A 13,133-nucleotide genomic window follows, 5' to 3' on the forward strand; every position below is an offset into this window, starting at 1 on the left:
TCACACTCTGCTCTTACTGGTGCAATGTGCAATCAATGAAGACTGGCTACCAGGCTGGTCCAATTTAGCCATGAAACCTCCCGTACTAAAATGACAGGTGTTTCAGTTTCATTGTCCAACCCCTATACTACTGAAATGTGTTTAAATTATTTCAGTGGAAACAGAAGGTTTCAGTAGAAATGGAAAGACTGTTTGTCCCAGAAGAATTTTTTCCTCCAAGAAGTTTTCCTCTGTACACTTTCTTAATTTTCTTAAAAGATGCGGAACAACACAAAAAAACTACAAAAAAAAAAAAGAAAATTTGTGAATTTTTGAATGTATCTGTTTAATTAACCATCCATTTAAAATGCTCAAATTATTTTTTATGTTCAAAGGTATAAAACTATAACACTCTAAATAAAGTAGATTGATAATGAAAAATACTATTTCATTTAATGTAATGGTAAAACTTTTAACACTTAAACACTAAAATATTAACTTTCTGAACAAAGCTTAAATACATTTATTTGTAAAGCCTAATAATAATAATTCAATATCATTTGACTGAATTATATCTGTGTTTAACTTTCACTCAATGGGGAAACCCAGCGGGAGTTTGAAAACGATGTGCAGAGATTTAGGCATCCTACCCCCGGTATAGCGAGCCTCGACTGCCTGGTCACCTGACAGCTGGCGAGGCGAGCAGGCTGTTAGCCCATGTTCCAGCACATTTGCAATTATGCAATATCTTAGTAAACTGAGCAGATATTTCAGGTTTACACAACTACATTATCGCCGGAAAACATTAAAAAAGTTTTATACTACACTTGGGGTAGTTGTGTATTTCACCAGAAACCTACAGTGAAATTATGAAATACTAATTCTGGTTATAATATAGATGACCCTCTAATATAATCTGAATGATTGTGTTGTCACCTCTCATGGTTTTGGAGAAATAAATTCCTGAAAGTGGGACAAATGCATATAATGGTTGAGCATTTTGAGGTATTTTGCCAAGATATTTCTCCAAAACTGTACAGTAAAATATAAAATATTTATTCTTTTACATGAAAGTTGTAAAAATTTAATTAATATAAATGTTCTGTAGGTTACTTTTCTGTTTTCCTCTTATTTTCTCAACCGTTGCCAGGATCGGCGTCCTCTCTGCTCCATTACCGTAATGAACCTTGGATGCGCTACGCTAATCTTTAAGAGAGAGCTAGTGTCGGCTGGCGTGACCGCGTATTTCTGACTGTCGGCTCACTTGACCGCAGTTTTCTTCTGTACAGTTGATGTCTCCTCATTGAAGCGACGCTGCAAGCCCTGCAGTTCGAGCAGAAGTTCAGAGATGCGGGGGATCAGAGTCTGCTGCTTTAGTCAGCGCTAACCAATAGGGAAACGTCTTACAGCGTTCGTCTTTAGGCCCCGCCCAGGATGTTCATGTTTCCAGAACTCAAAATTCGTTGAGTTCAACCAAAAACAGAGAGCGTCAAAACCAAAAAAGCGAGACTCGTAACCAAAGATTGTTGACATGTGCAAATAAAAGTTTATGTTTTGCAAATAACTTTTTTCTCTTTGTGAGAAAAAACTCTGAAAGTTTTGATCACAACTTAATATTTTTTGATTGAGATTAGTTTTTTTTGATTGAATATTATTTTTTTGATTGAGATTAGTTTTTTTTTATTGAGATTAGTTTTTTGTTTGATTGAATAATATTGAGACAAATTTAACTCCATAAAATCCTACCTAATTTTTCAGTGTATTCTTAGTCTAACATATTGTTTTTTCCTAAAAACCACCACAGCAGCAGCATGGTATGTGTGGAGATGTTTTTACAACCACAAGTTTACTTACTGGCTAAGGCATGTGATCCATTTTCTTTGCCATTGGTGGATCCCTCTCCATTCTTGGAGCTTCCCTGTGGCCCTGTGCTGCTGCTGCCAGCTGCCACCTGCTGAGCCAGTTTGTCCCTGTAGGCCTGCTGCCTGGTCTGGACTACATCTGGCATAACGGCATCAATCAAAGACAGCGACTCAATGGGCCGTCCGTCAAACAAGGTCCCATCCTAGACAGAAAAGAGGCAACTTTATATTCAACCTTCTCTAGGATAAAATCTCTCAGATCTTTAATGATCTGTGGACATTGTTGTCTACATAAGGAACAATGTTGAGAAAATATATAAAGAAGCAAAACCATGATGGGTGTTTTCCCTAATTAAGAGGAAGCTGACCTCATTGATGCTGACTTCAGCCTCCACATACTGCAGGCCCTTCTGAATGATGGAGATGAGGGCAGCAGGGGGCACCAAGGCTCCATTAATATTCGACTGGCTGATGTGGCTCTCTATGCCAAAGGTGAATGCTGAGTGGGAGAAGCCTAGAGGAGGGATGGAAAAATTGGAAACAAGTATGGAGTCAGAGCTCGTTAGCCGGGCGCCCAGAGGAGGCCTGTATAGCAGCAAAATTAAAATAATTTTTATTCGACTGTAAATGTTGAAACTTTTCTAAGCAATAGCATAGAAAGCAGTGCATTGTGCAGTTCTGTCTGTCAGATGTACCTGACTCTTGTAGGTATCTGTAAACCAGGAAGTTGACCTCATCACAGCTTATGCTCATTTTCAGTCCTGCTAGTTAAACCATTGGGTCAGCACAGGTCAGCAGCCTGTAAAAAAATTAAGACAGAAGCACAGAAAGAAAATGAATATCGGCTGCATTACACACAATAACATTCAACCAGACAGTTAGAAAGATCTTAGCCGAATGATACTTTTTCCATCCTACTTTCCCTAAATATACATGCCTCTATGCTGAAGGCAGGGCACCAGTTTCCACTCATTAACCTACATCTGGAAATGATCCCTACAGTGCTTGTGTTTGTGCTCTATTTTTGTTCATGCAGAACCTACGCTGTTTAAATGGAAATGTGGAAATAAACATGGAGTGTGGAAAAAGAACAGAATGTCCACTGTTTGCATTCTGCCACCCCACTGAATGAGTCAACACTTCTTCTGCTGTGTCCCAAAGGCTGACATCCAAGATCAACTGAACCCACAGGGCTGGAATCCAGTAAAAGCCCCCCAGAAACCCATGACAACACGGTCAGAAGGTCCAGTTGGCTACTTTTCCTAAACAACAGAACTCAAAAGATGAAACTCAAAGTTTAATTATAAGAAGCCCAGATTTCTTTAACATAACTTGCAACTTGCAACTTTAACTGACTTGCAAAAGTATTTACACCCTTGAACTTCTTCGTGACAGCTAGACATTTTTTTACAATTTAAAATCTAAAGTGAGACATGCATTTGTATTCAGCACACCTGAGTGTATACTTTGGGTACCATAATCTGTTACAGCTGCAGGTTTTCTGCAGCCTCTAACAGGTTTTCTTCTGGTATTAATCTGTATTTAGCTCCATCCATCTTCTCATCAACTCTGAACCGCTTTCCCATTTCTACCTAAAAAGAAAATCATTCCCACAGCATGATGCAGAACACTGTTACCCAGCGTTCAGTACGGTGGCGGTTGAATCATGTGCGGCTGTTCAGCTGCCATGGTACTGGTGCACTGCACAAAGTGGATGGAACAATGAAAGGAAAGACAACTTCAACATTCTGCAGCTCCACATCCAATAAACAGCCAGAGGATCCTGTGCCAGAAAACCAAGTAATTCAAATGAAATCTACCAATTCACAGTTGGCAAATATCGAGGCAGAGTCTAATTGATGGCTACAAAAAGTACGTGGTGACCACATCCAGTTGCATTTCAAACCCTTGAATTCTTGGGACAAATTACACAACAGGGCACGACTACGTATACAGAATCAATTTATCTTAATTACCAGGAAAGTCTGAGTATCAAGAACTGACGAATACAGAAGTTACTCAAGAGTAGTCAGTCTAAAATAATTGAAGGTTTCCAGACAAATGTTCCAGCCATTAATGTCAATATGTAACTGATACTTAGAACCTACTAATAGGTGTACGTTTGAGGTAGATGTAAATGTGCTTCTGCTTCACGCCTGACGTGGTTAAACTGTCTGAGGTGAGGACAGACTTTACAAAATAAGGAATAAGTTACAAAGTCTTTACAAATACAGTTTTAATAAATATGCAGAAATGTGGCTCTGGATAAATACTACAATAAGACATTAACAATCATCATCATCAAAAGAAATATAAAATCAAGTTTATGAAGTGGTTTGAATTAAAATAACAAGTTTTGTATTCATTTGTATCTGCTGTTTGCTGCTTAAAACTGATCTAGATCTGACCAGTTGATTGCATCCACACTACTGTCAACTTTTACAACAGTTTAAAGGCCCCACTTTTTTAGCAGCTGAATTTGGAGTAAACTGCAACTGTATAGAAGGAACAGTTAGGTATACAAGACCTATTACTGAATATATATAACAAAGGTTAACCATCGCTGCGCCCAGAAACTAAGACAATCTTCTTTTCCTCAGCTTATAACAGGAATGTGGTCATCAGTAAGAAGAGCCAATACACTACCTATGTGATCATCAAGATGTCTTCAGTTGCACATGATGGCCGCCTCGTCTCTGGACTCTGGAAATGAAAAAAACAAAGAACCTGAATGTTCACTAACGACCTCATTAATCTTAAAATACGCCATATCTGCAAACTGTGGTGCTTCTTTCCTTATTTCAAACAATAGTTTTTTTTTTTATATATTTTACACTACAGTCAACATGACAACACATTGAAAAATGAAACAAGTCTGTGTAAACTACATTAGTAGTGCATAGTTTAAAAAAAACAAAAACAATATTTGCAAAAATACCCAAAGCATATGGTTTATCTATAAGCTTGTTTTAATGTGACCTCAACACCAATAAGCATTTAATAGAGAAATATTAACTAATTAATATTATTAATTCACAGTGAGCTCATTAGTTTGAGTTGAGCAACTAAAACACATTATATACATTAATTACAGACTCATGTTTTCAAACCTTTATTTCTGTTAATTATGATGGTTTTTCACTTGCAGCTTATGAAAACATGACATTTAGGATTAGTATATTACATCAGACAAAAAAAAAAACATTTTTATACAGGAATGTGGGTTTATTGACATGTATCTTTAACGCCAGCTTTTTTATTTGATAACTAGTTCCTCCATTTTTGGACATTTGTGTTCTAAATTGGCAAATCTGTCTGTGCATGTGTGCATTGCTCCACCCACGTAAATGTCCAAATGTGACCTGCGCGAATATATTGCCCATCGTCATTAGTTGGACTGACAGGTATCTGTTGGAAAAATGCAGGCTAATGCTGCATTCCATTAACCTTGGAAGTCGGAATTGGGAAGTCGGTCATGTCCGAGTTGTAGCATTCCAGTTTCCTGCTTGTTTTTGTTTGTATTGCTAGCAACTGCAACAGCAGCCTTACAACAACATCGACAATAACACTGTTCTACGTGGTATTTCGTGCATATAAACAAAGTTGACACATCTCATCGTATAAACACTGAAAAGTAGCACGTGTACGACTGACTAAATGCTGCAAAAATATAAAAAAACTGCTAAAAACAGTCACAGTAGGAACGTTTTACTACTATTGATGCGAATAGCAACCATTTTAAATGCGGAAGTTGGGTATGGTCATGTTGCCCCGAATTTCTGACTTGTAATTCCGACTTTCGCAGGCGTTCCAGTTCCAACTTCCAAGTACACATGGAACGCAGCATAAGAAAATGACATCAGCATCTCTATAAAGCTTCACTTTTCCTTCCCATAGAAAGTACTCCTGGATCAGTGCTTCTGTGTTCTTATTGTGTCTCTGCTCTGTTCTCTCAAACCCCCAGTCAGTCGTGGCAGATGGTCGCTCACACTGAGCCTGGTTCTGCTGGAGGTTTCTTCCTGTTAAAAGGGAGTTTTTCCTCTCCACTGTCGATACATGCATGCTCAGTATGAGGGATTGCTGCAAAGTCATACATGCTCATCCAGGAGGAGTGAATGCTGCAAGTCACTGACTGGATGCAATCTGCTGGGTTTCCTTAGATAGAAAATCTTTTTATCCAATTTGAATAAATAACAGAATCTGACTGCACTGTTCAATGGTTAGGATTAATTGGAATGTATGTACCTGACTGTTGTGAAATGCCTTGAGACAGCATGTGTTGTGAATTGGCGCTATATAAATAAAATTGAATTGAATTAAACTTTTTTAAATGATTGACTAAAATAAACTAACATTTCAATGATATACTAAGTAATTAAGCTGTACCTGTAAATGAGCAAAGGCTTATACTTACTAAGAAATGGAGCGCCAAACCATCTACAGATTTGTAAAAAGAGCTAAACAGACGGCATTGTGTACATCAGATGGACCAGCGCAGTTTATGGTTTTTTTTGGAAGTACCACCATGGTAATTCTTAAAATAATCAGTAACGTGGAACATCTGGAGCGCCTTACTGTTCAATCAACCAATGCAACTCAATTGTTTATGAAACAAAAGTTATCCTTGTGGTAGTGTTCACTACAACCGTGTAACCTTAGCTCGCTGGCTCCCATGCGTGTGTAATTAGTTCAGCATGGCGCCGGTTGTAACCGTCAACACACACATGCCAGTCAGTCAAGGCGGGGTACGGTTTGTTTATTTTGATACTGGAACTTACGTCGCATGTTTATTATACTAACTTTGTATTTGCACTTATTTCCATTGCGTCATTACAACTTATTCCTGTAATGTTACCTCCCCCCAAAAAAAATAAATGTCTGCTTTGAACCATAAGGTCGTCATCATGCTGCTACTTCCGTGGACTTGCAAACAAGCTATCTAGCTAACTGGATAAACCTAGCATGCTATGCTAAAGACAGTGTAGCTACAATGTCACACCTACTTGGGTTAAAACTTCCAACAGACGGTATCTTCCATTCGCTCTAACGTTTAAGTCAGACCATGTTGTCGCTTTAATCCATTACAAGGTTGCTCCATTTAGCGCATAGTTGAACTGTGGTGAGGTTATAATATTGAAGCTAAAACCCGGCGGTAAGAAGCCAACAACGGCTTCAGACACACAGCGGAGTGACCTGTCATGCTAAAATGAGCTGCTTGTAACTACTGTCGTTCAGAACCTCAGTCACTAGAACCTGTTGCAAAAATTATTAACCCGTGGTGAAAGGAGTGAAGCATGTATTTGCAGTGTTGTCGGTCAGCGTGACAGAAAAGATGGATAACGTGCATTAACTTGATGTAGTATGGACTTAATTCTTTACTGGTATCTCTAACTTATTTTTAAAAGGCCATCAGACACCTGCATGTGTTCAACACAAGCTGACAGCGTTAAGTAAACATGAATTCATGGCCCGTTACTTACGTTCATACAAAAAATTAAACCTCTTTTCTTTTTAAAAACGAGCGAAGATATAAGAAAAGTACTGCAACTAACAGCCTAGCCTTGAGAAGTTCGTTCGGAATCATCATAACGGACCCTTGTCGCCCATCCCCCACTTCACCTCATTTTTTCTTGGTAAGTCACCACTAGCTGTGGATTAATGCCCCCCCCCTGCCATTCAGACTAGGAAAGTCAACAACAAGCTTACATTATCATTGCAATCTGAATTTTACTTTTTTTTTTTTGGTTGCTCTGACCAGCAGTGTGCAGCAAGAGGTGAAAACAGACAACTTTGCATTAATGTATGCTTTGTATTGCTGAAGGAAACTCCAGTCACTCCAGCATTTCCTCTGGCAGCTCTTGCCCTTGCCAAGCCCCTTCTTCCACAACCTACACATAACCAAACACAAGCTTTAGTGCCTTTCAGCCTAGCTTAGAGATGATAACCCGGGGGATGCCTAAAGGACATCACCCTAGAGGTTTCTACAGAGCAGACACAGAACAGAACAACTCCCTCTACTTATAACAGAAACTGTGGAAAGCTTGCGTGTGCGCTGAATGCACCTGAGGAGACTCAATGTACTTTTGGGTCAAATACTTCTTGGAACATTTTGTGGGTCTTCAGAACTGGGATATCCAGCAGGACAACATGCCAATGACTTTTTGGCTTATTGTAATTTGCATTGAATATTGAAATGTTCAGCGCCCACAGAATGACAGAAAACCACTTCATGATTTCAAGTATTACTCAGTACAATACATTGCAAAAATATCATTTTTGTCACAGTACCACCATAAACTTCAATGGTTTTTATTGGGATTTTATGTGCTAGGCGGCCACAAAGTAGCATGTGGCTGTGCAATGGAAGGACAATTATACATTATTTTTACAGACAAAAATCTCAAAAATGTAGCCTTGTTACACTTTTATGGATTTTCATGCCAAGAGTCAATTCTTTCTAAAGGTGTCCTTCACTGTTTTGAAATATGTCATTGCCACCTTTGCAAATTTCCAACCTTGTTCTACACCTGCTTATTCATGGAGGGTTGAGGGGGATGGGAAGCTTGTGTCAATGCAGGAGAGAAGGAAGCACCAAGAGTGCTTTGCACACTTAAAGACTGAAACATTTCCCCATTCAGTCACGGTTTTGGTAATTTGTTTGACCCACATGCACAAACACTCTCAGGAGACTGGAAAGAGTTTAAAAGGTTTATTGAAATAAATGATTTGTTAGTGAGATCTTGATTGGGTCCTTCACTAGGGAAATGGACTGCAGCATCACTGGGGAAGAGAGGAGTTGTGAGCGGGAGAAAAGTGATTAGAGAAATGAAGGAGATAAATGCAGGCTTACAGGTGGCTTCAGAAGATGACGCAAACAGAATGAGCAGGAACTGAGGGTTAGGTCCAAGTGTGTGTGAGATGGAGGGCGGAGAAAAAGGGATAGTCGGAAGATATTGGGTGTCGGAGGGCAAACAGGTTGCACATAGAGAGGAAAATAAGGAGCTTTGAGGTTGCCGGCTACAGAGGAGATCTTCCAGAAGATCCTGCAAGGAGGTAGATGGCTTGAGAGTATGGACCTGGAGTCAGTAGAGGGAAACCTTAACAAGGAACAATGCGAGGTGAGAGTCAAACTAAGCTGAAATATAAGGAAACACAAGGAGACTCAGGAGGCTTGTGTTACCACTTTGGGTTAACAGTTAAACACAAAAGGACTGGCAGCCAGCTCCTCATATACTCCAAACAAACTTGACCAGGCCTCCGATGCTCCCATCCACAGGTGGAAGTGTGCCTTCCAGTGGAGAACCTAGGGACTCCAACAGAACTACATTCATAGAAATACTTTATTGATCCCCAAGGGGAAATTAGACCCTCTGCATTTAACCCATCCCTTATAGGGAGCAGTGGGCTGCCGTTGTGCAGCGCCTGGGGAGTATTCTGGGGCTAAGGGTCTTGCTCAGGGACCCAGAGTGGCAATCTGTGGGATAAAAACCCAGCCCCTTGTGTCCCCTCCGGAACACAAACCTCCTGCTCTAAGCACTAGGCCACCACTCCCTATTCAGAACACAAACCCCGGATTCCTGATACCTTCTGCTTTGCAAAATAGCTCAAGCGCAGTCTGTTTGGGCTGTGATCATGATTTTTCAGTCTTGAGTTGGACTTGGCCATTCTAACACCAGAACAAGCGTTGCTCTAACCCAGTGGTGTCCAAACATTTTGCCATGTTGGCCAAAATTGTGAAGTTAAAAGTACTCACAGGCCACAAAGTAAAAATTTTAAATACGTGTTCAATAAAAAACTAAACATGCAATATTTTCATGAAAGAAACAGTGGTAGTAGTCTGATTTTTGTAGAAAACAAATCTGTAATTCATGCTAGATCCAAAATATAAAAAAGGGTCTTGTGCTTAAAAGACAGATATATAATTTCAGAAATTTTAGGGTCAATGGTCAGAGGCTATTCTACGTAACAAGAACAGGATAAGGGTCACTGTTTTTTTTTCAAAAATGCTTGATGCATCTAATGAACTGCTAGTACCAGTCAATCAATTTTGTAACATTCTTCGGGGAGCAACACAAAATCATTCTGAGGGCCACAATTGGGCCTTGGGCCACACTTTGGACACCTTTTTGGAAAGCATACACAGTGTTTGATGTATGTGAAACTGAAAATGCAGCAAAGAAATTGGACTGCAGCTCAGCTCATCTGCTTGTTCAGCAGGATCTATTTTAAGTCACTGAGAAACAAAGAGGCAGAAGCCTTTCATGCTGAGTGTACAACGATTTTTTCTCCTTCAAATAGGAATGCAACCTGCACTGTGGAGCTTCACCTCAAATAACAAACACAGGTCCCCCCCATCTGCCCTTCAGACGTTGTCTTCCTGTTATTTATTTTTTTTCCTGAAAAAATTTTAGACCGATGTGTAAGCGTCGGCCTAAAATATAGGGGAAAGCGTCCTTTGATACAGCTGCACAGAGATAGACTCATATAACCTCACAAACCAAACAGGATACGGAAATATTGCAGCCGAGTTGAGCTCGGGTCAGCCAGCAATAATCCCCCATCTTGTCGGACTGTTGAGGAAATGACTGCTTACAGAGAAGTTATGGAACAGCAAAGTAGCTGGAAGAACAAGAAGAAATAAACAAGCCGTACAACATTTGCAAAGGCTGCTCAAAGGGGCTTTGTGTGGATTTCTTATGAACAGTGTTCCTTTAACTTAAAGATGCAATCTGTCAATTTTTATATAGTTGATTTGGTATTACATGAACAAGTAGTATTATGAATTAATTAATTTGTAATGTACCCTGTCAGGCCAAGAAAACAATATGGGTTTGTGTGGGTCTAGTTGCCTTACAGTGTTGGGGCAGATTTACTGCTTATGTTTAGCATTGCGCAGACAACCAAAGCCACAACAATGATAAACAAAAATCGAAAGAACAACAACAAATAGTGTAATGAAATTAGTGGAGACTACCACCATGCATTGGCCAGTACAATAGTTGGTTACCATGAAGACGGAACTTGGGCTTGTGGATGGCCTTTATTGCTGGTAAAACAGTCCCTGCTAATGGTTATCGCTACTGTTCAAGCCTTGGATAACATGACGGATTGCTTAAAGCTATAGGTTGAAATGTGACACAGAGGACTGCTGTGTTTTTGATTTTGATCATAAAAACATGTCTGGATGTACTAGTGTTGCTACCAGATAACATCCTTCCTTTCAGACTTCTTGATGCTTGTGTGAAAGTCTAATTTAAAGTCAAATATAGTAATAAAAGTAAAGAAACACCAACCACCCATTGGCTAGTAAAAAAATGGTTATCATGAAGACTGAACATAGATTTGTGGACAGAGCACGCTGACCAACTAGTCACATTGAAATCTTAGGCATGTTCCCCTGCTGCTTGGGTATCATGAGATGTGACAGGTGCTGCTCCAGTCTCAGGTGCAATTTGATCTTCTACATCTGATGAAGGAGAGAAACAACATTTTGTTTATTGTAAACTGTGATATGAAACGACAGTTACTTGTTACTTTGAATTTGTCATAACCTCCATTGCCTTTGTCAATGCAAAATGGAAATAGGCTTCTGCAAAAACCCATACCATCTGCAATATCTGCTATGAATTCTGGATTGAATATAGTGTAGTAATTTTTAATAGAACAATTGCAACAAAGATCTACAGCTTTTTAACAGAATAAAAGTATCATGAGTCAAACTTAAAGGACTTTCTTGAGCTGAGCTAAAAGCAAAACAGAAAAAAAACGCTTGTGCTGCACTGACACCTTGTGGTCAAATTTAGCCCCTTTTCTGTGTCCAAGTGCTTGACATTCAAGTTGTGCATTTGTGAAATGTGAAGGCAGACATATCCTGAATTCTGATTTTGAAGCAGTGCCTCCAACAAATATAGAACACGGTCACTTATTCAGAGTGATTGTTCAAGACCAGCTGGTTTTGAGCAGAACTCACATGACAGTCACAGGTATGGCAGGCATCCAGATCATTTGGGGTAAGAGTTTAAATGTGAGGGGGCTAGCTGCTATCTCTTGCCATGAGACCTTGTTGGGAGACTACTGACACTTGTAGTCCAAAGACCGGATTATCTCAACAGGCTAGCGACAGGAGGTGAAATCCCTCTGATTGTATGTATTACCACCTTTATTTTATTTTCAGCTGACAATGGTCACTTGGCACAACTGGGGACTTATGCTTAGGGTTTTGGGGAAATAGGAGGTTGTTAAGAAAAGTTCTAGGCTAGAGACAGTGAACAGTGATAAGTCAGGGCATGTACTATAAATCATGGAAGCTGCAGAGGTTGAATCTATTACATTTACACAGGATTCAGATTGAACTAAAAGTTAAGTTTTCCAGTGTACAAAAATATTCAGAACAGGCTGTTGAAAGATAAATCATTTTGAGACACAAACATTTTACACGACTCCTTTAAACAACCACAGTTTAGCTACATTGATATATAAAACAAAATGGTTGCACTTGAACCAATAAAATCAGTTTTTGCATTTACTTTAGGTTCCGTAAAATCAATTTAATGTTTTTCAGGAGGAATTGTGTATATTTAGCAGCTGAAAGTGTCATGGGGGGTTTAAGGTTTCTGACCCACATGCAGGATAAACTCTCAGGAGAAGCAGGAATCAGTTAAATAATGTTTGATGATTACAATGAAATAGTGCAGTAGAGAATCAGGTCCGGGTGGTAAAGCAACGAGGGGAACAGGGAACTCTGGAAGAGAGATGATGGTGAGTGATAGGTTTCCAAAGATTGAAGAGAATGAGACAATCAGGGAGGAGTTGGTGTTGTTCGTCAGGGGGGAATGGTGAGTCATCAATGGGGTTGCGAACAGAGGTTTCCAGTTAACATATGGCTTGATTAGTTTGTCTCACACTGTTTGAATCCAGAGGGCTTTGATAGCAAAGTGGTGATGGGCGAACAGGCCGTACAGATCTCTGAGCCAGGAATAAGACAGCATTACAGTAGAGTGGGAGCCAGTCACGGGGAACTGATCCAGAGATGAACTGAGTCATGGTATTTCACAGAGATCCTCCACAGAGAGGGAACCAAATGAGCACTGGAACTGGCACATTTAAACAGGGATAACCGTTGGAAACCAAGATCAAAATTCTCAGGAAAACTCAAGTAGGTTTAAAGGTTCACTAAAGACGAGGTGCAGGAGGAGGCTTGGAGTTACCGGTGACGGTTAACACTCAGACACCAAGTGAATGGCTTCCAGCTCTTTTATGCTCTTGAAGGAAGAGGCTGAGCACAAGGTGCTG

General features: G+C 39.8%; 1 protein-coding gene across 1 annotated transcript in view; it reads right to left on the reverse strand.

Moving 5' to 3' along the window:
- Positions 1–7,033, reverse strand: part of tbl1xr1b (tbl1x receptor 1b) — a 38,616-nt gene extending 31,583 nt beyond the window's left edge. Inside the window, exons 1-5 of the mRNA XM_047369068.1 lie at positions 6,845–7,033; positions 4,488–4,544; positions 2,537–2,640; positions 2,210–2,355; positions 1,834–2,044 (exon numbers count right to left, since the gene is read on the reverse strand). Coding sequence (XP_047225024.1) covers positions 1,834–2,044; positions 2,210–2,355; positions 2,537–2,594 — 415 coding nt within the window. The 5' untranslated portion in view covers positions 2,595–2,640; positions 4,488–4,544; positions 6,845–7,033. The remainder of the gene's footprint in view (positions 1–1,833; positions 2,045–2,209; positions 2,356–2,536; positions 2,641–4,487; positions 4,545–6,844) is intronic.
- Positions 7,034–13,133: the final 6,100 nt, after the last annotated feature.

This window comes from Girardinichthys multiradiatus, chromosome 6, assembly GCF_021462225.1.
Source record: "Girardinichthys multiradiatus isolate DD_20200921_A chromosome 6, DD_fGirMul_XY1, whole genome shotgun sequence".
Taxonomy (NCBI): Eukaryota; Metazoa; Chordata; class Actinopteri; order Cyprinodontiformes; family Goodeidae; genus Girardinichthys; species Girardinichthys multiradiatus.